This window comes from Asterias amurensis, chromosome 13 (assembly GCF_032118995.1).
Source record: "Asterias amurensis chromosome 13, ASM3211899v1".
Lineage (NCBI taxonomy): Eukaryota > Metazoa > Echinodermata > Asteroidea > Forcipulatida > Asteriidae > Asterias > Asterias amurensis.
In genome coordinates, this window is record NC_092660.1 from 4,783,444 (window position 1) to 4,809,602 (window position 26,159).

At 37.1% G+C, this 26,159-nt stretch overlaps 2 protein-coding genes across 2 annotated transcripts in view; both read right to left on the reverse strand.

Moving 5' to 3' along the window:
* Positions 1-5,450: 5,450 nt before the first annotated feature.
* Positions 5,451-17,600, reverse strand: LOC139946223 (DNA-directed RNA polymerase I subunit RPA12-like). The gene is made up of 6 exons (XM_071943840.1): positions 17,587-17,600; positions 17,471-17,482; positions 16,384-16,489; positions 14,606-14,715; positions 13,644-13,855; positions 5,451-13,098 (listed from the first exon to the last, which is right to left on the reverse strand). The coding sequence occupies exons 1-5, from the start codon at positions 17,598-17,600 to the stop codon at positions 13,831-13,833; spliced, it is 267 nt and encodes an 88-aa protein (XP_071799941.1). The 3' UTR covers positions 5,451-13,098; positions 13,644-13,830.
* Positions 17,601-19,685: 2,085 nt separating this feature from the next.
* LOC139946094 (galanin receptor 2a-like) overlaps positions 19,686-26,159 on the reverse strand; it is a 34,444-nt gene continuing 27,970 nt past the window's right edge. Inside the window, exons 4-6 of the mRNA XM_071943697.1 lie at positions 25,479-25,838; positions 23,325-23,558; positions 19,686-21,982 (exon numbers count right to left, since the gene is read on the reverse strand). Of these exons, the coding sequence (XP_071799798.1) occupies positions 21,773-21,982; positions 23,325-23,558; positions 25,479-25,838 (804 nt within the window). The 3' untranslated portion in view covers positions 19,686-21,772. The remainder of the gene's footprint in view (positions 21,983-23,324; positions 23,559-25,478; positions 25,839-26,159) is intronic.

A 26,159-nucleotide genomic window follows, 5' to 3' on the forward strand; every position in this document is an offset into this window, starting at 1 on the left:
CCGACAGACACAGGTGTTTGCACAACTATGCGTTTTTTGGGCCAAATTTTTCAATAAAAAATTGGACATGACTCTCCTTGTAACTTGTCTTTTATTTGCCTTAACCCTACCACCCCCCCCCCAAACTTAAATATTGAGGGCCCACCTTACCCTGTGTGACCCTCGGGCTGTCATTTTGGTGCCACAGTAATTGGGTGCGTATATTAGTCGCTTTTAGCAAGTCATTTTGGGAAAACATGGCGGCCAAGTACATAATGAGACAACAGTTTCGAGTTCAGACGAGTCAACTAATAGTTGACTTGTCCGTAAATAGCATCAGCCTTTATTTGTGAACATATAAAATAACACTCACAATTTGATACAGACACAAGGCAACATTTTAGGCAAAATTGGAAAAATACGCAGTGGAATTTTTGGGAAAAATTTGAGCGAAATTTGATAAAAACTCAAGGATACAGTCTTGTGGAATTTTTGGGCGAAATTTGAGCAAAATTTGATAAATACGCAAGGCTATAGTCTTGGAGAATTTTTGGGCACAATTTGAGCAAAGTTGGATAAAAACGCCAGGCTATATAGTCTTGAGGAATTTTGGGCACAATTTGAGCATAGTTGGATAAAAACGCAAGGCTGTCGTCTTGGAGAATTTTTGGGCACAATTTGAGCAAAGTTGAATAAAAACGCAAGGCTTGTGGAATGTTTTGGCACAATTTGAAACAAGTTGGATAAAAACGCAAGTCTATAGTCATGAGGAATGTTTGGGCAAAAATTGAGCACAGTTGGATAAAAACGCAAGTCTATATTCTTGAGGAAATTTTGGGAAAAATTTGAGCAAAGTGGATAAAAACGCCAGGCTATAGTCTTGGAGAATTGTTGGGCACAATTTGAGCAAAGTTGGATAAAAACGCCAGGCTATAGTCTTGTGGAACTTTTGGGCACAATTTGAGCAAAAATGGATAAATATACAAGGCTGTGTTCTTGGAGAATTTTTGGGCACAATTTGAGCAAAGTTGGATAAAAACGCCAGGCTATAGTCTTGGAGAATTTTTGGGCACAATTTGAGCAAAGTTGAATAAAAACGCAAGGCTTGTGGAATGTTTTGGCACAATTTGAAACAAGTTGCATAAAAACGCAAGTCTATAGTCTTGAGGAATGTTTGGGCAAAATTTGAGCACAGTTGGATAAAAACGCAAGTCTATATTCTTGAGGAAATTTTGGGAAAAATTTGAGCAAAGTGGATAAAAACGCCAGGCTATAGTCTTGGAGAATTGTTGGGCACAATTTGAGCAAAGTTGGATAAAAACGCCAGGCTATAGTCTTGTGGAACTTTTGGGCACAATTTGAGCAAAAATGGATAAATATACAAGGCTGTGTTCTTGGAGAATTTTTGGGCACAATTTGAGCAAAGTTGGATAAAAACGCACAGTTTGAGCAAAGTTGGATGAAGTCTTGAGGATTTTTTGGGCACATTTAAAAAAACTTTTTTTGTAAAAACGCAAGGCTTGTGGAATGTTTTGGCACAATTTGCGCAAAGTTGGATAAAAACGCAAGTCTATAGTCTTGGAGAGTTTTTTGGCACAATTTGAGCAAAGTTGGATAAAAACGCCAGGCTATAGTTTTGTGGAACTTTTGGGCACAATTTGAGCAAAAATGGACAAATATACAAGGCTGTGTTCTTGGAGAATTTTTGGGCACAATTTGAGCAAAGTTGAATAGAAACGCAAGGTTATAGTCTTGGAGAATTTTTTGGCACAGTTTGAGCAAAGTTGGATGAAAACGCCAGGCTATAGTCTTGTGAATTTTGTCGGCACATTTTGAGAAAAAAAAATTGGTAAAAACGCGAGACTATAGTCTTGGAGAATTTTTGAGCACAATTTGAGCAAAGTTGGATAAAAACGCCAGGCTATAGTCTTGTGGAACCTTTTGGGCACAATTTGAGCAAAAATGGATAAATATACAAGGCTGTGTTCTTGGAGCATTTTGGGGCACAATTTGAGCAAAGTTGGATAAAAACGCAAGGCTATAGTCTTGGAGAATTTTTTGGTACAATTTGAGCAAAGTTGGATAAAAACGCCAGGCTATAGTTTTGTGGAACTTTTGGGCACAATTACAGCAAATATTGACAAATACACAAGTCTGTATTCTTGGAGAATTTTTGGGCACAATTTGAGCAAAGTTTAATAAAAACGCAAGGCTATAGTCTTGTTGAATTTTTTGGCACAGTTTGAGCAAAGTTGGATAAAAACGCAAGGCTATAGTCTTGTGAAATTTGTGGGCACATTTTGAGAAAAAAATTATAAAAAAGCAAGGCTATATTATAGTCTTGTGGAATTTGTTGGCACAATTTGAGCAAAGTTGGATAACAACGCAAGGCTATAGTCTTAGAGAATTTTGGGGCACAGTTTGAGCAAAGTTGGATAAAAATGCCAGGCTATATAGTTTTGTGGAACTTTTGGGCACAATTTGAGCAAAAATTGACAAATATAAAAGACTGTATTCTTGGAGAATTTTTTGGTACAGTTTGAGCAAAGTTGGATGAAAACGCAAGGCTATAGTCTTGTGAGATTTTGGGGCAAAATATGACCAAAATTTGATAACAACGCAAGGCTATGAATAGTGTTGTGGAATTTTGGGGCTCATTGAGAACATTTTGCCCGGCCATGTTCACAAGGCTATAGGCCTCGTGAACTTGTCAAATTTTGCCTGAACATATTCACAAAGTAGCCCTGTGAACTTGTCAAATTTTGAGAGTTCACTTCAAATTTGGCTGAACATGCTCACATGGCTATATGTAGCCTTGTGAACTTGTCAAATTGTGTGAACTTGTCAAACTTTGCCCAAGCATGTTCACAAGGCCTTGCGAACGTCAAATTTTGAATGTGTTAACAAGGCTGTCCTCTTTAACTTTTCGCTCTACAATAAATCACAAGGCTATATATAGCCTTGTGAACTTTTTGCTCGAAAAAAAACACCTTGTGAACTTTTCCCTCGAAAAAAATCATAAGGCTATATTTGATAAAAATGCGGGACTTTACACCTTAAAGTTTTTCAAACTTCGCCCCAACTTTCAAGTTAAAATAAAAAATAATAACTTCCCAATTATTGCTTCAAATATTATTATTGGTTTCTGTTTAATATAAAAGGCTTCAGAAAAGCCTACTTCATCATTAAGAACACAACATTGCACCGAGAAAAGAGGCAAAAGTTGATGAAAGTGCTGGCCTCACCCCCTATGATTCTTTCAAATTTAGGCCAATACAAGTTCGAACTACGTCACGCGCATGCACGTCGAGCAAGGCATGCTGGGAAAAATGGTGCGGCGAGATCAATCACCCCTGGGAACGAAGTTGATGAACCCCTTTACTCCCCGCGGCCATTTTCTTTCTGAGCGCGGGCATCGTGTGTTCCACATGTGTGTGTTGAAAAAGCAGATTTTTTGCAACTATTTACATCGAAAACCGACATCAAAATTCAACAACTTCAACGATGAGAACTGCACGGATGTTCATAGAATCTTCTTAATCAGGTAAATGATTCATGTGTTGATGCATTAGAGGAAATTTGAGGGGGTTTCTCTAAGACAAGATTGTCTTGGCAATATCATATGTAACGTCAAATTGTTGTCAGCTGATGATACCCAAGACAAATCGAAGAAACCTAGATTGTGTTAAAATATTTATTAAACCACTGAATTCTCGCTCAATACAAGTGAGGAAAATATTGTCCAATTCTTTCAATGCAAGTGTTTAGAGTTAAATCGCAGGGCTCACATATTTGTCTTTGAATTGTTTTCTTGTGTGTTGGGAATTAGATTTTACGGCATGAAGTACTGTACCTGACATGTATATTTGGAGACAATTTAACTGAAGCATAATTTTCCAATGCCCGGTACTTTTTATATCCCCTCATTATGTATGAACACTTATTTACATCCATACTCTAAAATCTAAATATTTTGTTCTTTTTCAGAGTTCGTGGAATCTGAATGTTTCCCTTTCATCAGAAGTGTATGCTGCCTCTCCCTGCATCTTGCAGTCTTTCCAGCCACATCAGCAGTCACTGAGGTACAAAGCCTCCACCGCTCTGTAAGGCAACCAAAATGTATATTTCTATTCCTAGCTGTAGGAACGTACACAATAATTTATACCAACACATTTGCCAAAATTTCTATTTAATTTTTTTGGACTCCTAAGACCCACATAAGTTCATGACTTCTTTTTTTGTGGGGCCTCCGAAGAACCAGTTAAATTTGTATTGAAAACTTTCATTTAGTTCAGCCCTTCTTCTCGATCAAATGTTCACTTTTCCCTGAAGAGCCAAACATCATGCCTGTTACAGGCTAAGCACTGTCAATTCGGTACAAAACTACCCTTGAGGTCATTACCTAATACTGTAAGTTAGCATTTAAAGAGTTTTGCAACTGATTCTAGTTCACCAAAAGGAACGATTACACTGTGTTTCTGTACTTGCGAACATGGAATTACTGTTCATGAATAATAATGTAACTCTACCCCCCCCCCCCTAAATGATGTTGAAAACAAAAATAGCTTTAAAATTTTGAATGCATCCTACTATTATTAAATAGCAGTGCAGTTTATCTGATCGTTCTGATTATCAATTTTGAGTAGTCCAAGGCAGGGTATACTTGGTTGTTACTCCAAAAATTAATTACCATGAAAAGTTTGAGCACTGGTCATGTTGATGTAATTGTTGGAAAAACACCCTTTAAAGTGTTAGGGAAAGTGCTTGAAAAAAATTCACCCCCAAATATTTGAATCTGAGAAAGGCTTCAAGCATGAAGCCTTTCTCATGCATCTGAAAGCACACAATTTTATGTATGGAATATTGGGTTTTCTTTCATATTTTGTTTTCAACTTTGATGACCATTCGAGCCAAAACTTTCACTGGTTTGTTACTTATGCATTTATTGAGGCACACCAAGCGAGGAGACTGGTGTTGAATAATTACCAAAAGTATCTCCAACCTTTATTATTTTCTAAAAGTTACTTTTAATTAGTTCATCAACACCAAGAAGGGAATCATCAAAGTTATAAGCTGTTTATAGAACCAATTGTCCAAATTATGATTCATCAGAAAATAATAAGCAAACCAGACTAGATTGTTTATTTGAATTTTCAAGACTTTATTTGAACAAACTTTGTTTTCCAAAGAAAGAAAACAATAACATCACTTAGTGCATCCACACTGTTAGACATGTCCCCCACCCACCCAACCTCAAGAACTTAATTATGGCTTTGTAGTATGTTTATGTTTCCTGGATGTTTTAATTAAAACTATTTTTGTTTTTGGGGTGCTTAGGCACTCCTATTGCTTCCTTACTATTCATTTTGATAGTTGCTTAAATTGATGGTTCGAAATATGCCAGTTGATGTACAAATGTATAGTTTCAAAATTGAACTTAACCCCCCCCCCCCCCGCCCCACCCCAAACCAGTTGAGAATTTAACCGATAATACATCAGCTGGCAAATTACAACCATAGCTAAGAAACATAAATGATCAACCAAGGAAGAAATGTAACCTGTTTTTTACAAAAGGAGTTCACATGGCTAACAAAAAACTAGTCTCATGAAAACACGAATTAACTATTTGGTTTCTGCAAACTTATCAAATAACCGTTGTGCTTTTTTTTCATCTTACAAGAACTCTGAATATTTACCGAATCAAAGCGTTTTTGTTTCTTTTCAAGCAAATCTAATTAAATTTGACTCCTTTATGGTTTACAGGTTGCATTTCTTACTTATAAAGAAGGTACAACATTGGTATTCATATACTGCATATAGAGTGCACAAGTTTGGACACAAAAAAACATTATTTCATACTTGCAGCGTTTCAAAACAAGTTTCTTTATTTATTGTTTAACTCAATACAGTTTTTACATCAAGTGGACATTTAGATGAATGTTTCCTTGCATGCTTACCAAAATTTAAGGTTCAATTCGCAATAGCGTAACTACCAATGTTGTATCTTCTGTGAAGGCCGCATCTTATAGCTTGTTCTGTGACTTTATAATCTCAATCTTGGAAAGAAGTATAAAATGGCTAAGTCCACAAAGGGACACAAAAATTGCTAAGTGTTTTTGTCAAAAAATGACTAAGTACAAACATTGACTATGAGTTTCAGCTCAAAAAATTACTAAGTACAAACAATGGCTAGTGTTTTGGTCAAAAAATGACTAAGTCCACAAAGTCAATAATTACTAAGTGTTTTTGTCAAAAAATGACTAAGTACAAACATTGACTATGAGTTTCTGCTCAAAAAATTACTAAGTACAAACAATGGCTAGTGTTTTGGTCAAAAAAATGACTAAGTCCACAATAGGACACAGAAAGCCTATAATTACTAAGTGTTTTTGTCAAAAAATGACTAAGTACAAACATTGACTATGAGTTTCAGCTCAAAAAATTACTAAGTACAAACAATGGCTAGTGATTTGGGACTCCATTTTATTGTTATTTAAAGTCACAACAAGCTATAAGACGATACCTTTAATAAGGGGCTGCATTCCATTTTGATGTACCTGGCTATATAATCTAATGGTAATTTGAATTTGACGCCTTGTATAAGTGTCATGTGCAAATTTCTAGTTGATTACATTGTTGGTGTACATTGCTATGGAATACAGTCTCTTCTGCACCCCTATAGGGGGTGCACTTGGTTGATCATGATTTTAATAATAGGGGGGGTAGGGCCAAACTTTTTACGCAGTTAATTTCGAACCGTACAACGGCACGAGAAATTTTTTTGGCTGACTTAGTCTATATAAAAAAGGCAATTTTTAAGGGATTTTTTTGATTTTTTTAAACACCACTGAACTGTAGAAGCAGCAGAGTTGCGCAAACGTGTGTGCCAGTCGATGTGGCCAACTACTATCTAGAAAGTGAAGCGACTTAATGATCTAAGTATTAATGGAAGGAAAGCATTTTATTAAGTTAAATCAAGTTAATGTTTCATTGATAGTCTGTTTTACCAAAGTCCTGCTTTACATGATTGACAAACTAAAAAGATTGGTTTTTAAAAGTCCGAAGCCAAAAACAAACTAAAGATTTTTTTTGCAAAGTCCAAAACAAAGGTCGGAAAGGATTCTGTTGCCCGTTAAAATGTTTGATGAATCTGTATCAAGTGTACCATCGGACGTCTCCCCCTGTTCGGGCAAACACGTCGCTAAGTTCTTGGAGTAAAGTTTCAAGTTTGAATTTTGGTTGAAATGTAAAAGGACGCTTCCACTCCGTCACTGATTGAGTCCTGTACCATCAGAATAACGAAGACTTCAACCCAGATGATGATGCGCTGATCAGAGAAACAAGATTCCAAAATGGCGGCTGAACTTGAACAATTTTGTGAATTTTTGTGACAAGCACAAAAAACAGAACTAAAATACGCATGTTCTTTTCAATATTAACAGCATACTCAGGAATGTATTGGTTTCACTTGCATTAGAAGTACTACACTTCTTCGTAAATTTTGTTTCAAATCAATCATAAGTTTTGGATTTGTTAAAATATCGCAACATTTTAACAGTGTGTGATTACACGTTTAAACGAAGTCAAATTTCAAAGTCAAAAGTGAGGTTGTACACAAACATCAGATTTGCATCTTCATTGCATTGAGTATCATTACAGGAAATATTGTAGATGACATTGGGATTATGGAGGATAACTAGACTGAGAAAAAAAAATCTTTAAAAAACCTAACCTATCTCTAAACAAATTCTAAACTCCTAAGTACAACAAAGTTTCAAATCCTACGAAACTACAAATTGCTGATGAAGTCCCAATAAAGTATTGAACATCTAGGATCAACAACTACTCCTACTGATTAACTTCATGTAAATCTGCAAACCAACAACTGCATACTAATGATTGCATACCAATGATAAACTACAATGTTTTTGCATAAAAATAAGTCCGACGTCAATGTCGGAAAATTAAGGTTTTATAAGTGACGATAAGATCCTAAGTACAACAAAGTTTCAAATCCTACGGAACTACAAATTGCTAATGAAGTCCCAACAAAGTATTGAACATCTAGGATCAACAACTACTCCTACTGATTAACTTCATGTAAATCTGCAAACCAACAACTGCATCCTAATGATTTCGTACCAAATACAAACTACAGTGTTTTTGCATAAAAATAATTCTGACGTCGATGTCGGAAAATTAAGGTTTTATCAGTGATGATAAGATCACTGATAACTTGGTGTATTTTCATTCTAGAAAGACACCTGTGATTCTGCAAACAGTGCCTGACTAAAGTAACAAGGTGACGTCTTATTTAGAATACCTATTCCTGCTGTGTCTTTTTGGCATAATATTCATAACAAAATCAATCTAACAAGCGAATTGAGAAATAGTTAATTTAGCTATTTATTTAATAATTCTACACTAATACTGGACTAGTGTGTACGCTTCCTATAAATACCTAGCCATGTGAAAAATTACTATGTTTGTTCTGAGGTTATTTAACTGATACTACACTAATACTGCTAATAATTACTTAGTTTGATCCATTGTACACTTCGCTGTTGTACATGTTGAGACATTCTCATGTTTACCATAAAAGAATTAAAATAATTGATGGACATCGCACACAATTTTTTTTGTTTCAAAGAGATCTTAACCAAACAAAAATACAATGGTTTATACTGACAAAAAACTAGTAGGTTGCATTTGTTCCCAACAGTTCTACGGGTTTAATATCTTAAACTTGCCTACTCTTTTTAGAACCTGTCAAAATATTAATGACCAAGTGTCTTTGTCACTTTAACAGCCTAGCTAACTAAGACTTCAACCTAAAGGATGATGTGCTGATCAGAGAAACAAGATTCCAACATTGCGGCTGAACAAATTTTGTAAGTTTTTGTAAACCGCCTAAAAGTCGTCACCATGTTCAGCCGGAAAAGGGTTAACCAGTTGTAAAAACTGTTCACATTTATCAATAATTAATACCCTGAAGGATTGAAAACACCTACTGCAGCTAAATTACTACATTTATGAAAAATGTATACAAATCATGCACACCACAGTGGCAGTATTTGTTAAAACAGCAATGTCTATTGGTCAACATAATTTGTAAATAATTTCCTCAACTGACTGTCGTAAACAAACCTACTGTAGAATCTGTCCTAAAGCTGACTACTCAAAACCTACAATGAACAACCTAGTGAATTGGTCACTGAAATAGACCATTAGTTAACATCATAGACTGAATACAGTCGACCAGTTCAACAAGGGTTTTAACTAAATCTGAAATCTCAACACTATTCTAACTTACGAAGGAGTGTACATACAACCTACTGTGGCTGAGAATTAAACCAGTCACAACTACCTAATGCACAACAGCATCTTTCTAAGCGACGATGTTTCTTCTATAAAGGACCCTGTTAACTTCCTACACAATCCCAATGTCATCTTTGATATCTCCTTTTGATACAGTCAAAACTTCTTAACACAAGTGAAACCAATGTAAAAGCCTGAGTACCTGATTGAAATGTAAACGCCATGTTCAGAATCTCGTTTCTCCAACCCTCGCACCAACATCTGGGTAGAAGTCTCCGTCATCCGTCAAGTTCAGAGGCTCCCTCAGATCAAAAGTGGATGTCCAGTGTAGAGAAGTTGCTCAAAAAGTAGACCCGTTTACACAGGAACAGTATAGAGAGACGGGTACCAACTTAGGATAACAAAATGATCAGGTAAAAAATGTGCAAAAAAAGTGCAATGGTCCTCAGTCCTTGACACTTTTGATACAGGCCCCCAAAGACTTCAACAGGCAACCAAATCCTTTCTTTCTTAGGTTTTGTTTTTTTGTCGGAGATCGAGAAAGTTGAAATAGTTTGTCAATCATGTAAGGTAGGACACCGGTAAGACAGACTACCAGTGCCACATTAACAAGATCTCACTTAATAAAATGCTTACCCAACCATTAACTCTTGGATCATTAGGTCGTCACACTTTCCAGATAGTAGTTGGCCACACCGACAGGCACACACGTTTGCACAACTCTGCTGCTTCTACAGTTCAGTGGTGCTTTCTATAGCATTTAATGAATGGTAACCAATTAATTTAAGACATAATTTTTTTTAAACTATAAAAACAGCCAAGTACAACATTCACTATCCTTAGAGTTGAAATAAAAGTTATCTTTGAAATTAGATTTTTTTTGTATCAGCTGATGCAAAAAAAAACTCAATAAAATTTAGAATTGTTAATTGTTACTGTCGCAATATTCAAATGAAGTTTGTGACTTTTTCGTAAAAGGATTGTACTTTTAAATCAATTTTATTTTGAGTTTGGACAGGTGTGCATCACACTTATCCAAACATGTCATGCTACAAATGAATAAATTTGGAGAAATTGATGATGTACTCGTATTTCAATTTGAGTTTGGACAGGTGTGCATCACACTTATCCATACATGTCGTGCCAAAGAGATAAATTTAGTTCAAATGATGACGTACTTGTATGTCATGAAGATTGGTCCCAAGAATACAACTTTAGGATGTGTTCCGCTTGCATTAACTGTATTGAGTGCAAGTTGTACTTGGCTTCACAATCATCAAAGTATCAATATATAGAGCCGGAAGCACTCCCACAATTTGAGTCACAAGCAAATTTTACAGAATTTGTTTTCCTACTTCGATTTAAGATGTTCCAACTCTGGGAAAATCTAGAAAAGAAGAGTTTTTTAAAGCGAGCAAAGTGTTAAAAGCAGAAGGGAAAAAAAAACATTTGCCAAGAGAGTTTTGATTAAAAAAAAGAGTAAAATTCCGTATTTTGGAAAGGAAAGACAAGCGTTCTAAAAACGTTGAAAAATGTATGCATTTTGTCAAAATAGCGTGAACTCGTAATGTGGGAATGCCTCGATAAAATGTATTAAGAAAATTTATGTAAAATACACAATTATTATGCAGTTGTGACCCAAACTACCAAAAAGAACAAATATTTTCGCATTGTCGTATTTCCCGTCCCAAAATTAAGTTTAAAGCCAAAATTAAGAATAGCTTTGATTGACAACAATTTATTTTGCGTGTGTGGCCAACACACAGAACGATGAGCGAAATGTTTCACGTAATGATTTGTCTTCTTCTTTTTGACAAGTTGGATCACAGATGCAGTGAAATGCACAATCATGAATAAAATCCAGGCCTGATACTTCACAGAGGCAACGAAGGCGATAGCTTCGATGCCCCTGGTCATTGCCTTGGTGCCCTGGAAATGATCCAGTACAGATTTACAATTTCCTCAAAGGGTGCCTTTTACCAGGGAGATAATGCTCTGGTGACAGGCCTGTAAGTCTATAGAAACAATTCAGAACACATGATTCAAGGTTTATCATACTGTTTTTGCGACAAACACCCCAGGTGGGAAGGGGCAGATGTAAAATGGCGGCCATTTCTGACATACAGCTGCAAAGGTTTATAGTAACCTTACCCCACAGGGGAAGGGTAAGAGGTCACATGGCAGGTGGATTAATATAAAGTACCAGTCACTTCCCCCAAGTAGGAAGGGGCAAAGGTCATGTGTGTACATATGAACCTCAACATTTAGTTTGCTGTGACACAGTCCCTAGCAGAAAGGGATGAAAGTCATGTACGATGGTAGTAGTAAAACATTAATCCACTAAACTAAAACATTTAGTTTGCTGCAGCACAGTCCCTAGCAGAAAGGGATGAAAATGTTGTGTGATGGTAGTGGTACAACGGTAATCCACTAATGTAAAACTTTACTAAGTTTGCTGTGACCCAATCCTCTAGCAGAAAGGGATGAAAGTCACGTGTGATGGTAGTGGTACAACAGTAATCCACTAAACTAAAACTTTACTAAGTTTGCTGTGACCCAATCCCTAGCAGACAGGGATGAAAGTCATGTGTGATGGTAGTGGTACAACGGTAACCCACTAATGTAAAACTTTACTAAGTTTGCTGTGACCCAATCCTCTAGCGAAAAAGGGGATAGAATTCATGCACCATGGTACAACAGTAAAGCCACTGATAGGGAAACCGTTGATAGGTCCCTAGTTTGCTTTGACACACACCCCTAGCAGAAAAGGGCAGCTCAGTCATTTAAACAGGGCAAGTGCACCAAGGCATTCTCCTTGGTAAAGGGCACCTCTTTGGAGAAATTGCAAGAACATTTGCAACGTTGCCTCCGTAATGTATCAGGCTTGTCGTAGTAACAGTATCGAGGATGACATTTGTGCAATGACCAACTCTCAGGGAAAAAGAGAATTGAAGTCTTGTCACGACCAATAAGTTACAAAGTATGCAATGATCCTAACCAGAGCTTGTCCCAATTTCATGGCTCTGCTTACCCTAAGCACAGAATCGGCGCTTACGGAAGCAGAGAATTCTGTGCTTACGGCAAGCATATTTCACGGGTTAGCAGCAAATTTGGGCTGCGCATGTGTACTTCACGTTACTAGTATTCCACGCTTACAAGGCTAGCACAGAAATTAGGCAATTGCAATAGCGCAGAATTTGGCGGTAAGCAGAGCCATGAAAATGGGCACTGGAAGGCTTTCATCATAGAAGGTGTGCACTCAAGTTTCTTGTTCGTTCTTTCAATCGATCAACCCACCCCAGGAGTAAGGGGAGTATCGATCAATAACAACAATTCATGAAGGTAAACAATTCAATTTTAGATAATCGTTCTTTGAAACTAGCTATACAGCATGAGTTATCACAAATTAATGTAAGCAACACTGACAGTTTTAAAACACCTTTACCACAGTTCGGCCATTTTGTCTGGTTCCTGTGTACCCATCAAAACCAGCTTGAAACTCTCAAAGTAAAAAAAAAAAGGAACCAGACTAAATTTGGATGTCAAGCCTCATTTTGTTTCTTGAGACAATCCTGATGGCACTGTCAGTGATAAAGGATCCTTATCTTATTTAAGTACCCATACTGGGATGGATGCTCGGCCTCCTCATCAGTAAGACATCTCTCTGGCATCAGGTGGTCGTCGTTGTCGTCGGTGGTGATTTCAACTCCTTGTTCCAGTGAGCTCTTGCCTTGAGTTCCTCTCAGTGTAGACCGATCCGAAGATGTTGATTCTCTTCAGGAGTACTCAATCTCTTAAAGCCTGTAAAACAAATAAATAAATAAAAAATGACTTTTACATAAAAAGTGAACCTTTTACCCTAACCATCCTGGGGTCGATTTCACAAAGTTAGAAAGCTAAAATAAAACAGTGAAAGTTTCAGTAAAAAAGGGTCTACTGGTTCGACTTGCTGAGAACACAGAAAGAAGCAAAACCCTGTCACAGTAGCGATGAATCCATCCGAGGTAAAGATTTCGATAGGTTTGCTTTTGTTCTTAAACATTTCAAAAAAATTGACCAGGGGTTTCCTTACGGGTGGCGAACCCTTTGACACTGAATTTTTGCTCTTCTGTTTTCAGAGGTAAAATATAAAACCTTTGAAATAAAACGAACCTATTTGTATATCAAAATATTTGGAGGGTCAACGTTTCAATTTGAAGTGGCGCAATTTTCAATCAAACAGTTAAAAAATTGGCCAGGGGTTTCCTTACGGGTGGCGAACCCTTTGTCACTGAAATTTTGCTCTTCAGTTTTCAGAGTTAAAAATATAAAACCAAATATTTGGGGGCTTGTTCTTCAAGACTTACCAAATGATTAATCACCTTATATGAAGTGGCGCATTTTCAATTAAAAAAAATCGGCCTCCTCATCAGTAAGACATCTCTCTTGCATTAGGTGGTGGTCGTCGTCGGTGGTGATTTCATCTCCTTATTCCAGTGAGCTCTTGCCTGGAGTTCCTCTCAGTATAGACCGATCTGAATATGTTGCTTCGCTTCAAGAATACTCAATCTCTTGATGCCTGTAGATAAAATAAATAAAAAATCTAAAATTACATTTACATAAAAAATGAACCTTTGATAAGTGCATGCACTTGGTTCTTTTACATGCGTTCGTTACACAACACATGGGACCAACAGCTTTACGTCCCATCTGAAGGACAAAGCAATGGTCAATTGTCTTGCTTTAAAAGGACACAAGTGTGGTGGCTGGGGATTTGAACCCACACTCTGCTGATCAGAAACACCAGAGTTTGAATCCGGTGCTCGGCCACTGCACTTCTGCCGACGATTTACACACATGTTATGTGAACAGTGAATTTCTGCTTGTACTAATTCTTGTGTAGCACTGAAATCCGTCATTGAGTAATCTCGTGGCTCTTCAACAATGTTACCCCAGATCACTAGGACATTTAACTCTTTCATCAAACCAAATCAGCTTCCTTGGAAGTAAACTGCCTCTGCAGCCAGATATCTAGTGACCAAGCTAAATAAATCACAAGAACCATCTCAACCCTCACAGGTACCTACTAACCCCTGTGCAATCTATGGAAACTGTATGATAAACCTCAAAGGCTCTACAAGCCTAAAGCCTGGTTCATACTTTCTGCGACTGCGAATCAAATTTTGTTGTCATAAACTTGCAAAGAATTACTCGCCACAGTTGAACTGTGTTCAACCCCTTCGGAACATAAGAAAACAGGGCTGTGTCGCCAAAATTCACTTTGCATTTGCAGGAAGTATGAACCAGGCTTAAGTAGTGATTAACTTACTTGCATGATGGGCAGAAATAGAAGACAGTTTGTCCTTCATCAGCTGATCGAGTTTGCCTGGTGTGGAAATGAATTCCATCCTGACCGAACTTGGCACATGTTCTGTCAATCTGAAACCAGACCAGGTACAAAAATGAAATTAAGAAGTGATCAAAAATAACCAAGCATTGAAAAAACGAATTTGTGATATTACCCCTAAAAGGTAGGGCCATAATGGACAAAACATAGAAAGATGAAATAAAACTGTGAAAGAATCGGCAAAATAGGTCTACTGGTTCCACTTTCAAAGAAAACAGAAAGAAGCAAAACCCTGTCACAGTAGCGATGAATCCATCCGAGGTAAAGATTTCGATACAAGGTTTGCTTTTTTCCAAAGATTAAAAAAAAATTGGCCAGGGGTTTCCTTACGGGTGGCGAACCCTTTGTCACCGATTTTTGTTCCTCTGTTTTCACAAGTATAAAACCTCTGAAATAAAACGAACCGAATTTGTAAAACAAAATATTTGGGGGTTTACGTTATTTTTCAAAATTTACCAAATGTCAACTTTTAATTTGAAGTAAACAATTTTTCAATCAAACACAGTTAAAAAATTGGCCAGGGGTTTCCTTACGGGTGGCGAACCCATTGTCACTGATTTATGCTCCTCTGTTTTCACAATTAAAGTTAAATAAAACCTCTGAAAAAAAACGAACCAATTTGTATATCAAAATATTTGGGGGGTTTACGTTTTTTTTCAAAATTTACCAAATGTCAACTTTTTATTTGAAGTAGACATTTTTTCAATCAAACACAGTTAAAAAATTGACCAGAGGTTTCCTTACGGGTGGCGAACCCACTGTCACTGATTTTTGCTCCTCTGTTTTCACAATTAAAATATAAAACCTCTGAAATAAAACGAACCTATTTGAATATCAAAACATTTAGGGGTTTACGTTATTTTTCAAAAGTTACCAAATGTCAACTTTTAATTTGAAGCAGCCAAATTTTCAATCAAACACAGATAAAAAATTGGCCAGGGGTTTCCTTACGGGTGGCGAACCCATTGTCACTGATTTATGCTCCTCTGTTTTCACAATTAAAATTAAATAAAACGTCTGAAAAAAAGCGAACCAATTTGTATATCAAAATATTTTGGGGGGGGGGGTTACGTTATTTTTCAAAATTTACCAAAAATGTCAACTTTTAATTTGAAGTAGACAAATTTTCAATCAAACACAGATAAAAAATTGGCCAGGGGTTTCCTTATGGGTGGCGAACCCATTGTCACTGATTTTTGCTCCTCTGTTTTCACAATCAAAATTAAATAAAACCTCTGAAAAAAAACCGAACCAATTTAAATATCAAAATATTTTTGGGGTTTACGTTATTTTTCAAAATTTACCAAATGTCAACTTTTAATTTGAAGTAGACAAATTTTCAATCAAACACAGTTAAAAAATTGGCCAGGAGTTTCCTTTTGGGTGGCAAACCCTTTGTCACTGAATTTTATATGAAATAAATCACCTAATAAATTTCAAGTATTGTGCATCTTTTTTTCATAAACCAATTTTAAAAATGGCTGTGGGTGGTGAACCTTTTTCTGTACATCTTTTTTTATTCATTCAGAGTTAAATATAAATAATGAAACCTCTCAAAGAAAAAAGAAAAACAATGTTTTGGTGGTTATAGTATAGACAATTAAACAACAATAAAGTACGAGCATTTCTGTATGCAAACATCAAGATATAAACCTAAACAATTTGGACATTTCCTAAGATAAAACTCCAGTTTCACTCACCAGTGGTCCTAGGTCTTTCTGGCCGACGACCTCGTAACGACCTTCAACATCCTTGGGAGAGTTGAGACGCAGGTATAAATGATAGACCACACCATGTATAATGCAGCTGTAATGAGAAGGAAGACAAAGAGTGACTTTTCATTCATTCAAAAAGCTGTCTGTGCTTATGGTAGTGATACATGTATTAATATTAATAATCTTTTTGCACACAGCCGTGTACATACTGGTACCCTGTGCGAGCTTCGTGGTTCCGTGTATGTTTTGTACACAAATCACGGATCGTACCCGCCCTCTCGCGACGCATTCTCGCAAAACGAGGTCGGGTAATTTCAATTATTGTTGGCAGAGGAGTAACACGTACAGTAGATAGGAAGTCTTTATTTTCTCTATTTTCTCTATCATTTTTAACAATTTTTGAGATTGCGGAGTTGATTCTCTGGTCGATAGCATACACATTGATGTATCAAAGGACACATAGAGCCTAATTTTGGCGAGATTAAAAAAAAAGAGAGATTTCTGATTCCAAAATTCATTGAACCATGGGTCGTTGAACGCGTGACAGATGACCTTCTATGAGGTTATGGGAGACGATAGCCGGACAAAACCGAAATAGTTCTAGGAGTAGGCCTAGCAGTACTATCCTATAAAAAAAAAAATTTATACTAAAAAAATATTCAACATTTTTTGTTAAGGAAAAGTTTCCGTATGGCGCCACCACTTTTTCATTCGAAATAAAATAATATAGTATCTAATTTACCTGACTGATATATCCCTTTTTGTAAAAATGAGTGAAAAAGTGGTGGCGCCATACGGAAATTTATCCTTTGTTAACAGCAAATTACCAGTCACAGGTCATTTATATCATCAGAATCAAAGTCATTGAGCTTAATTTGCATTAATGTATTTAATATCATTAATATTCAAAGTCTGTTGCGATCATGCATCAGCCTCCTCCCCCACCGCCTCCTTGGCCACGTCCCGACCCCGCCTACCCCTTTTATAAATAACGCACAAGTCAAGGGGGCTGTCACGCAGACAACTTTACAAGCTCCGGTTTCCACAATAAGTATTTATATTCCAAACTTACTTTTTGCATTTACTTTGTCAGGACATGTCTTGCACTTCATAACTACCGTTCTTTTTGCAGAAAACGGTAAAATGGAGCCCTATTGCGGGCAAAATTCTCTCGAAGAAGCAACTCACTCCTTTCCGTCCATGTTTTAGAGAAATTCTGATCCCGCATGCGTTTCTGAATGGGACGCACGTGATTTATCAAGCCTGACTTCTTCCATACATTCAGCGTTGAATTTGGTTTGGGGTACCTGACTAGGTATTTAAATGAAAACCGCGCCCTCTGTCGGCGGATTGTAGGATCTCCCGCGCAAAGTTAATGAGTTGTATTGATTAATTGATGCACTTGCTGGATGAATTTGATTAATCCTGGTTAAAAATACCAAGTGCAATAGGATCAACAATGACCACACCACATCACTATCTAAGAGAGAAATCCCTTCCAAATACTTCTAAATAAAAATCGCTTTAAATTTGTTTAAAATAATCCCTAGAACATTATAAAAGTTGTCACTCACAAATATGCAAAAAAAATCAAAGAAATAATGTTATAACATGATTTTGTTTAATCATGATAATGCTGGAAAATAGTTTTTGCCCCTCGGTATTGTTATTCTTTACGTGTGTCCTCAATGCATTTTGTTATTTTTAACCATAGGGTGAGTTTACGTTATAAACAACCAGGAGGGGCTTAAAAAGTTGTTTTAGTTGCTGCTGGGGGATTAGCGAATTGTTTTTGGTTTTGAAGTTTTTGCTTTTAGACTCGCTTGCAGTTTTTGCTTTTAGACTCGCTTGCAACTCACGGATATCCTGGCATTTGGCGATAGCAACTAACGCCTAAAATCAAGCAATAAAGTTTTGTCACAAACTTTCACCCTGCCGCCGCTGCGCCTCTTGAATTTCACCGAGGTGTGTATCAAATTTTTCTCAAATTTTTAAAGGCACTATTGGTAACTTACTCACAATAATTGTGAAAAACGGTTCCCTCTGAAGTAACGTAGTTTTCGAGAAAGAAGTAGTTTTCCACGAACTTGATTTCGAGACCTCGAAGCATCTGAAAGCACACAATTTTATGTGACCAGGGGAGTTTTTTGTTATTTGATGCATAATGTTGAGACACACCAAGTAAGCAGACGGGTTTTGACTGTACCTTTTCTAGGACAAAATGACACAATGTCCACAGATTTACATTAGACTTACACAGTTTGAAGATAATGATGGTAGAAAAGATTCCTGAAAACAATTTGCTGAGGTGCTGCAGTTAATGAGAAATGAGTAAAACAATGTCATGAAAATAATTTTCATCTCATGATCGTGAGACGAAAATTATTTCAGCACGTGAAAACGTATTTTCATGACATTGTTTTACTCATTTCTCAAAAACTTCAGCACCTTATAGCCCTGTGAACTTGTCAAATTTTGCCTGAACATGTTCCCAAGGCTACCCTTGTGAACTTTTCAAATTTTGCCTGAAACTGTTCACAAGGCTATAGCCTTGTGAACTTGTCAAATTTTGAATATGTTCACAAGGCCTTGTAAACTTGTCAAATTTTGCCTGAACATCACAATTTTGCCTGAACATCACAATTGTGAACTTGTCAAATTTTGCCTGAACATGTTTACAAGGCTATATATATAGCCTTGTGAACTTGTCAAATTTTGAATGTGTTCACAAAAGCCTTGGGAACTTGTCAAATTTTGCCTGAAAATGTTCACAAGGCCTAATTTAACAATTACACAAGGCTATATCAAGGCTATCATATACCTTTACTTGTCAAATTTTGTATATAAAGCCTTGTGAACATATTCAAAATTTGACAAGTACACAGGGCTACATTTTCAGGCAAAATTTGGCAAGTACATTTTCAGGCAAAACTTGTGTACATTCTCAATAAAGATTTGACATACAAGGCTAGAGCGTTGTTAACATTTCAGGCAAAATTTGACAAGTACATAGCCTAGTGAACATTTTCAAAATTTGAAAAATACACAAGGCCTTATGTAAATTTTTAATCAAAATTTGACAAGTACAGATGTACACAATGCTATAAAATGCAAATACACTTGTGAAATGGGGTCAAACTTGAATACAAATTCTGCATTTAAAAAATATCAACACAAGCAAAAGAAGTTAGTTTGTATATATATATATATATTTATATATAGATTTATTCTTTTTAAAACATTTAAAGCAATGCACAAATCAAAGATTTTCTAAAGGAGCAGCTGTTTCGCTTTTTAAATTCATGAATTATAATTATAGTAGAAGAAAATATACTTAATTTAATTATAATTAATTAAAATTATTCAATAACACTTAAAATTGACAATAGACACTTAAATAATAGCTAAATTGTTTAATATTATTACTAAAACTTCAGTACTTTTTTTCAAGTTGAGTTGGAAAGCTGCTCTGGAAATTAAAGCAGGCAAATATTTGTTCATCTTAGAACTGAAAGAAGAGCTGTTGATGCAACCAATGATATTCTAATTATAAAAATATTGCTTACTGGCGAACAATTATATCTCGATTACAAAGAGATGAATTAAAAATAAAGGGAATTCCTCAGGGGAGTCCGGTCCAACTCTTGTCTTTATTTTTGCCGCTGTTTTTGTTAGAGTGAGCGGCACCATCGACTTGCTGGGAGGGACTGTGCAAGTCTACGCATCTGGCTGTGAGGATGGCAAAACTGATGCAAGATTGAACAACTTTACACGAGATTGCCCCAAAATGAAAAATGTTCCCTGATAGCCTCGCTTTTGTTGCAATGATTCGAGTGCAGTGGACACTATTGGTAATTACTCAAAATAATTGTCAGCATAAAACCTCACTTGGTAATGAGTAATGGGGAGAGGTTAATAGTGTAAAACATGGTTAGAAACGGCTCCCTCTGAAGTGACATAGCTTTCTGGAAAGAAGTAGTTTTACAATAATTTGATTTCAAGACCTCAAGCATCTAAAAGCACACAACTTCGTGTTCAGGGTGTTTTTTTCTTTCATGTATCTCACAACTCCAACGACCAATCGAGCTCAAATTTTTAACAGGTTTGTTATTTTATGCATTTTATGCACCAAGTGAGAAGACTTGTCTTTGACAATTACCATTACCAATGATGTCCGCTGTCTTTAACAATAACACTGGTTTTCAATATATACTGAAATGGTGACAGACCATTTTTTCTCTTCCACCCTCGGTTTAGTTACATTGATTAAAAAATAACCAGATGGCAGATGGTCTCTAATACTCAGCACAACAGCCAGAAAACCCCTATTCACTAGCCCCTCCTTGCAACTAACTACATGCCCCTTCTTGTCCCACCCTCTCTACTGAATGGATCAGCCCCAAATTGTTTCATTAATAACTTCTCAGCCCATACTTATAACAGTACTTTATACAGCTTACGTTTTACTGGGTCGATCTATTTTATTTTCAGCCTCGTCAGTATATTATTTACAATGAAAACAAAATAGCGCGTCAGCATTCTCGATGAGATGATTTCCTGTAGGCTAATAATATTAATAACAAATCTTGTAAAAAGTTAAGATTGATAAGAATACTCATTAACTGTTGCTATTCTTTTGAACAAGCTGCTTAATAAGATGTCAGACTCGATTGATTAAATAACTTGAGCAAGGCACAATAATAAACAGTATGCTGTGCATCTAATAAAAAACAACACCCAAAGACTCGCTTTGATTACCCCCCCCCTTGTGCTTGATTTTACGAAACACGAAAATTCATAGGCTATATTAAATATAGCAAGGTTCTCATCGGCATCAAGATCCTTGATAAAACAAATAAATAACTGATAAGACGTTATCAGACTTGCTTTAAAGGCAGTGGACACTATTGGTAATTACTCAAAATAATTATTGGCCAAAAACCTGACGAGTAATGGGGAGAGGTTGACGGTATAAAACATTGTGAGAAACGGCTCCCTCTGAAGTGCCATAGTTTTTGAGAAAGAAGTGATTTTCCACGAATTTGATTTCGAGACCTCAGATTTAGAACTTGAGGTCTCGAAATCAACCATCTAAACGCACACAACTTCATGTGACAAGGGTTATTTTTCTTTCATTATTATCTCGCAACTTCAATGATCCATTGAGCTCAAATTTTCACTTGTTTGTTATTTTATGCATATGTTGAGATACACCAACTGTGAAGGTTAGTCTTTGACAATTACCAATAGTGTCCACTGCCTTTAATTGAATACTGCACGATTATAGCGAAATGCAATCAACAAAGTTTAAACATTTTAAAACAGGTGAAGACCTTTTCATAGAAGTCTATAAAATATATTTATTTTTTAAAGATTATTTTGGTAAACTGAAAGATTTCGCTGACCGTGACATCCTGGATGGTTCGTGCGTCGTTATCAGTTTCTCCGCGACGCAGTGAGAAGATTCACTGACGTTGTCAAACGCAGTGGAGCCACCTACGGCACTGATGCCAGGCCGGCTGACCGTGTTCGCCCGGGACATGGTGCTCATTCTCCGACGAACACTCCTTGGCTTACAGCAAACCTGAACAGAAAGAATTAGCAAAATTTAATAAGAAACATCAAAGTGTAAAACATGATTATGGTGATTTAGAGCTGAGTTTAATTGGATTCTAAATGCCTCTTTCTCACGACAGCAATTTAGCAAGGGTTCCTAAAGCATGGTTGCAAAAATTCAACTCGTGTGAAAGGACAATAATGTTTATATAAACTGTATGTCCACTAAGGACTGCAACACTGAGACTTACTTGAGGACAAATGACACAGTCCAAGCATTATTGTCCTGTCATCTTAAAGGCAGTGGACACTATTGGTAATTACTCAAAATAGTTATCAGCATAAAACCTCACTTGGTAACAAGTAATGGGGAGAGGTTGATAGTATAAAACATTCTGAGAAACAGCTCTCTCTGTAGTGACATAGTTTTCGGAAAAGAAGTAATTTTCCACGAATTTGATTTCAAGACCTCAAGTTTAGAATTTGAGGTCTCAAAATCAAGCAACTAAAAGCAGACATTTTCATGTGACAAGGGTGTTTTTTCTTTCATAGTTACTTCGATGACCAATCGAGCTCAAATTTTCACAGGTTTGTTATTTCATGCGTATGTTGATATACACCAAGTGAGAAGACTGGTCTTGGACAATTACCAATAGTGTCCAGTGTCTTTAAGTGCAATAAATGCTCAAATCAAGCGAGGGAGCCCTGCTAAATTGTTGTTATGTGAACAGAGATGTATTCATTTTAAAATCGACCTCTGAACCCAAGATGCTCCAGAATTGTTCCGACCGACTGCAACAGAACTGTTGATCTTTTGATCTTTAGTGTCTCTAGTCACTCCATTCAGTAATTGTGTGCTACTGTCTGAACTGGTAGTTAGAGCCCCCCCACCCCCCCCCCCCCCCCAACAAACATTTCTGGTACCGGCATTTCCAACGTTAGCAAAACAAATGGACCCTTCCCATGAAATATGCTAATTACATTCACGCATGCGTACAGACCCTGTTGGTTGGCAAACGCTAAAGAGTTGTGCACTAAGCAGACGCGCAGTCGTGTCTGCGTCACGCACCCATTAGCCGTGTACAACAGTGCGATGTTCCCTCGTTTTGCCAACCAAAACATTAGTGCAATTTACATATTTCATGGGAAGGGTCTTTTGAGTAATTGGGTCATGAACATACTGATCGACACGTCACATTATTGCACCTCAATACTTAAGGACCCACAAATTGTTTCACACCATGCGAAGTTTCAACTCAACTGAGAATGTGCTGACTGGAAGTAGTTCATCAAACAAAGCTGATGTTGACGTCATCTTCCCATCACTCTCTCTCAAAATCGACAGGTCTAGCACCTAGACTCTTATTTACCTGTAAAGCCCACTTGCAGTTCTCTCTGAAGCTGACTGACATCAAGGCGTAGATGACAGGATTCCAAGCGCTGTTCATCAGCGACAGAAGTTGGAGGGCTGATGAGATTAACCTCCACTTCTGTATGTTCCTCTCTGCGGGGTCAAGGTAGAAGCGACTATAGACGGTGAAGCCAAGGTTGGGACCCCAACAAATTGCGAAGAGTATGATGACCACTACAAGCATTGCTGTCATCTAAAAAGAGACGCAAGAACACAAAATTTAAACGCATGTTTAAATAGTTGTCTTTAAAGGCACTGGGTGTATTTATTTTATTCACAAAGAGTTAGGACTAGTAACTTAAAGGCAGTGGACACTATTGGTAGTTGTCAAAGACTAGCCTTCACAGTTGATGTATCTCAACAAATGCATAAAATAACGAACCTGTGAAAATTTGAGCTCAATCGGTCATCGAAGTTGCGAGATAATAATGGAAGAAAAATAACCCTTGTCACACGAAGTTCTGTGCATTAAGATGGTTGATTTCGAGACCTCAAATTCTAAACTTGAGGTCTCGAAATCAAATTCGTGGAAAATTACTTCTTTCTCGAAAACTACGTCACTTCAGAGGGAGCTGTTTCACACAATGTTTAATACCATCAACCTCTCCACATTACTCGTAATCAAGAAAGGTTTTATGATACTAATTATTTCGAGTAATTACCAATAGTGTCCACTGCCTTTAAAGTGTGGACGAAGTTTAGGTCCTTTCGGACGAGTTATTTATCCTAGCTTGAGATAATACTAGTCTTAACTAGCAAAGGTCAGTTTTCTCACTCGACACAGTATGCATAAACTAACAAATCTGTAAAGTGTTTTACTCATTTTGGTGTACGAAGTTGCAAAGAATAATATATAATAAAACACGCTTGTTGCAAATATGTGTGCTTTCAGATGTCTAATAAAAGGCTTCATGCCTGAAGTCTTTAAATGTTGAGTGAGAAATTACAACTTTCTCAAAAACTATGTTACTTCAGAAGAAGCCGGTTCTCACAATGTCTTATAAAATCAAGCTCTCCGATGCTTACTACCAAGTAATTATTTTTTTATGCAAACATTTATTTTGAGTAACTGCCAATAGTGTCTGGTGACTTTAAAGATGCTATGTCAGATTTTTGGCCCCAAACATTAAAAAAAAAAAATTATTTTTGAGTGAATGGTATTTCAAAGAGTATCACCCGCTCTAACAAAAAAAAGTTTAACTTTTACTAATTTTGAGCACTTCATTTCACTGCTACTAATAATTGGCGGACTTTTTCGAGCAATGGCTCAAATGAAAGCTTGTAACTTTCTCGACCCCCATCAAAATGTTTGGGTCAAATCAGCAAAAAATCTGACATAGCATCTATAAAAGGGATGATATATGTTTGGTCATTGAAACCAACTGTTTGGTTTAATCATATAGTTGTAGACCACACGCCTATAACTATCACCTGTGAGTATTCTATTTCAAAAATTGCTAGAGCTTTGCCGAAAATCTGGAGCACTTTTGTTCACGCGAGAAGAATAATCTGCATTTGGAATACACTATCTGAAAAACCCCTTTCTGTCAGTAACGCTTTTTAGGTGGATAATAAGTGATAACTTTTCTATAACAACAGTATTTCGAAGTGAAAAGTTTTGGAAAATGCTTTAGACATAGTGTGTCGTGGCCGAGCGGATAAGAGCACCGAACTCAAGCTCTGGTGCTTCTGTTCAGCAGAGTGTGGGTTCGAATCCCGGTTGTGACACTAGTGTCCCTGAGCAAGACACTTAACTTTAATTGCTTCTCTCCACCCAGGGGTAAATGGGTACCTGTGAGGGCAGAGATGGTTCTTGTGATTGATTTAGCCGAGTAGTGCATACATGTGTATTAATGTTGCACAGGCTGCATACTCCCCACCAGGCAGCTGAGATGGTTTAAGGAGTGAATTGAGGCCCCAGGGGCTAAAATTTGTGAAACGCTTTGGAAGCCCTCCTGGTGTGAAAAGCGCTATATAAAAATGGGTTATTATTATTATTATTACTATTAAATCTGCTGTACTTTCAATCCCTTTTGAAAATATAGCACTTTTTAAAAGTTGACTTTGAAAGTGAAAAAAAAAAACTTGACCTCTGCATGGGGAAGAGAATTACCTGTCTGATTTCTGCCTCTTTATTCCTGGTGGAGTTAACGTTCAACTTCGAAGTGCTATAAGCAACATACACGGAGCTGGTCCTGGGCGCGTGGACTGATCCATTACCATTGCGGGTGCTTCCAGTCTTGTATTTACGGGACTGGTTCAAGGCTATTGAACCATTCGTCCCGCCCACACTTGGTATCCGGCGGGTGGATATTGTTCGGATGATGAAAGCATAGGAGCCGGTGATTTGGACTAACGGTATGGCGAACACTATGAAGAAGAGATAGAGGGAGTAAGCTTGCTTCCCCTCTTCGTTCCAGACGTTCTTGCATAATTGGATAGTTATTCCCCACATGTCGATGGAGACAACACCCTGAAAGCAAATATAGTGCTCTAAGTTACGTTGAGAATATCAAGGACCAGGGGTGGATTTCACAAAGAGTGGAAACTAGTCTGAACTTGACGAGTTATGACGAGTTACTCGAACTTAGGACAAAGCCTCAAGTTTTTTAGTAGGACTTGTCCCAACTCTTTGTGAAATCAACCCCTTGGGCTAATGAACCGATCCGGCCTGTCAATCAAACTGTGCGCGTTCACCCATTTGACCAATCACAGCAATGATTGTGGTCGGACAAACTCGGTCATGCGTGCGCATATATTTGGCACGCGCGGCAGAATTGTGCAGAATGTCATT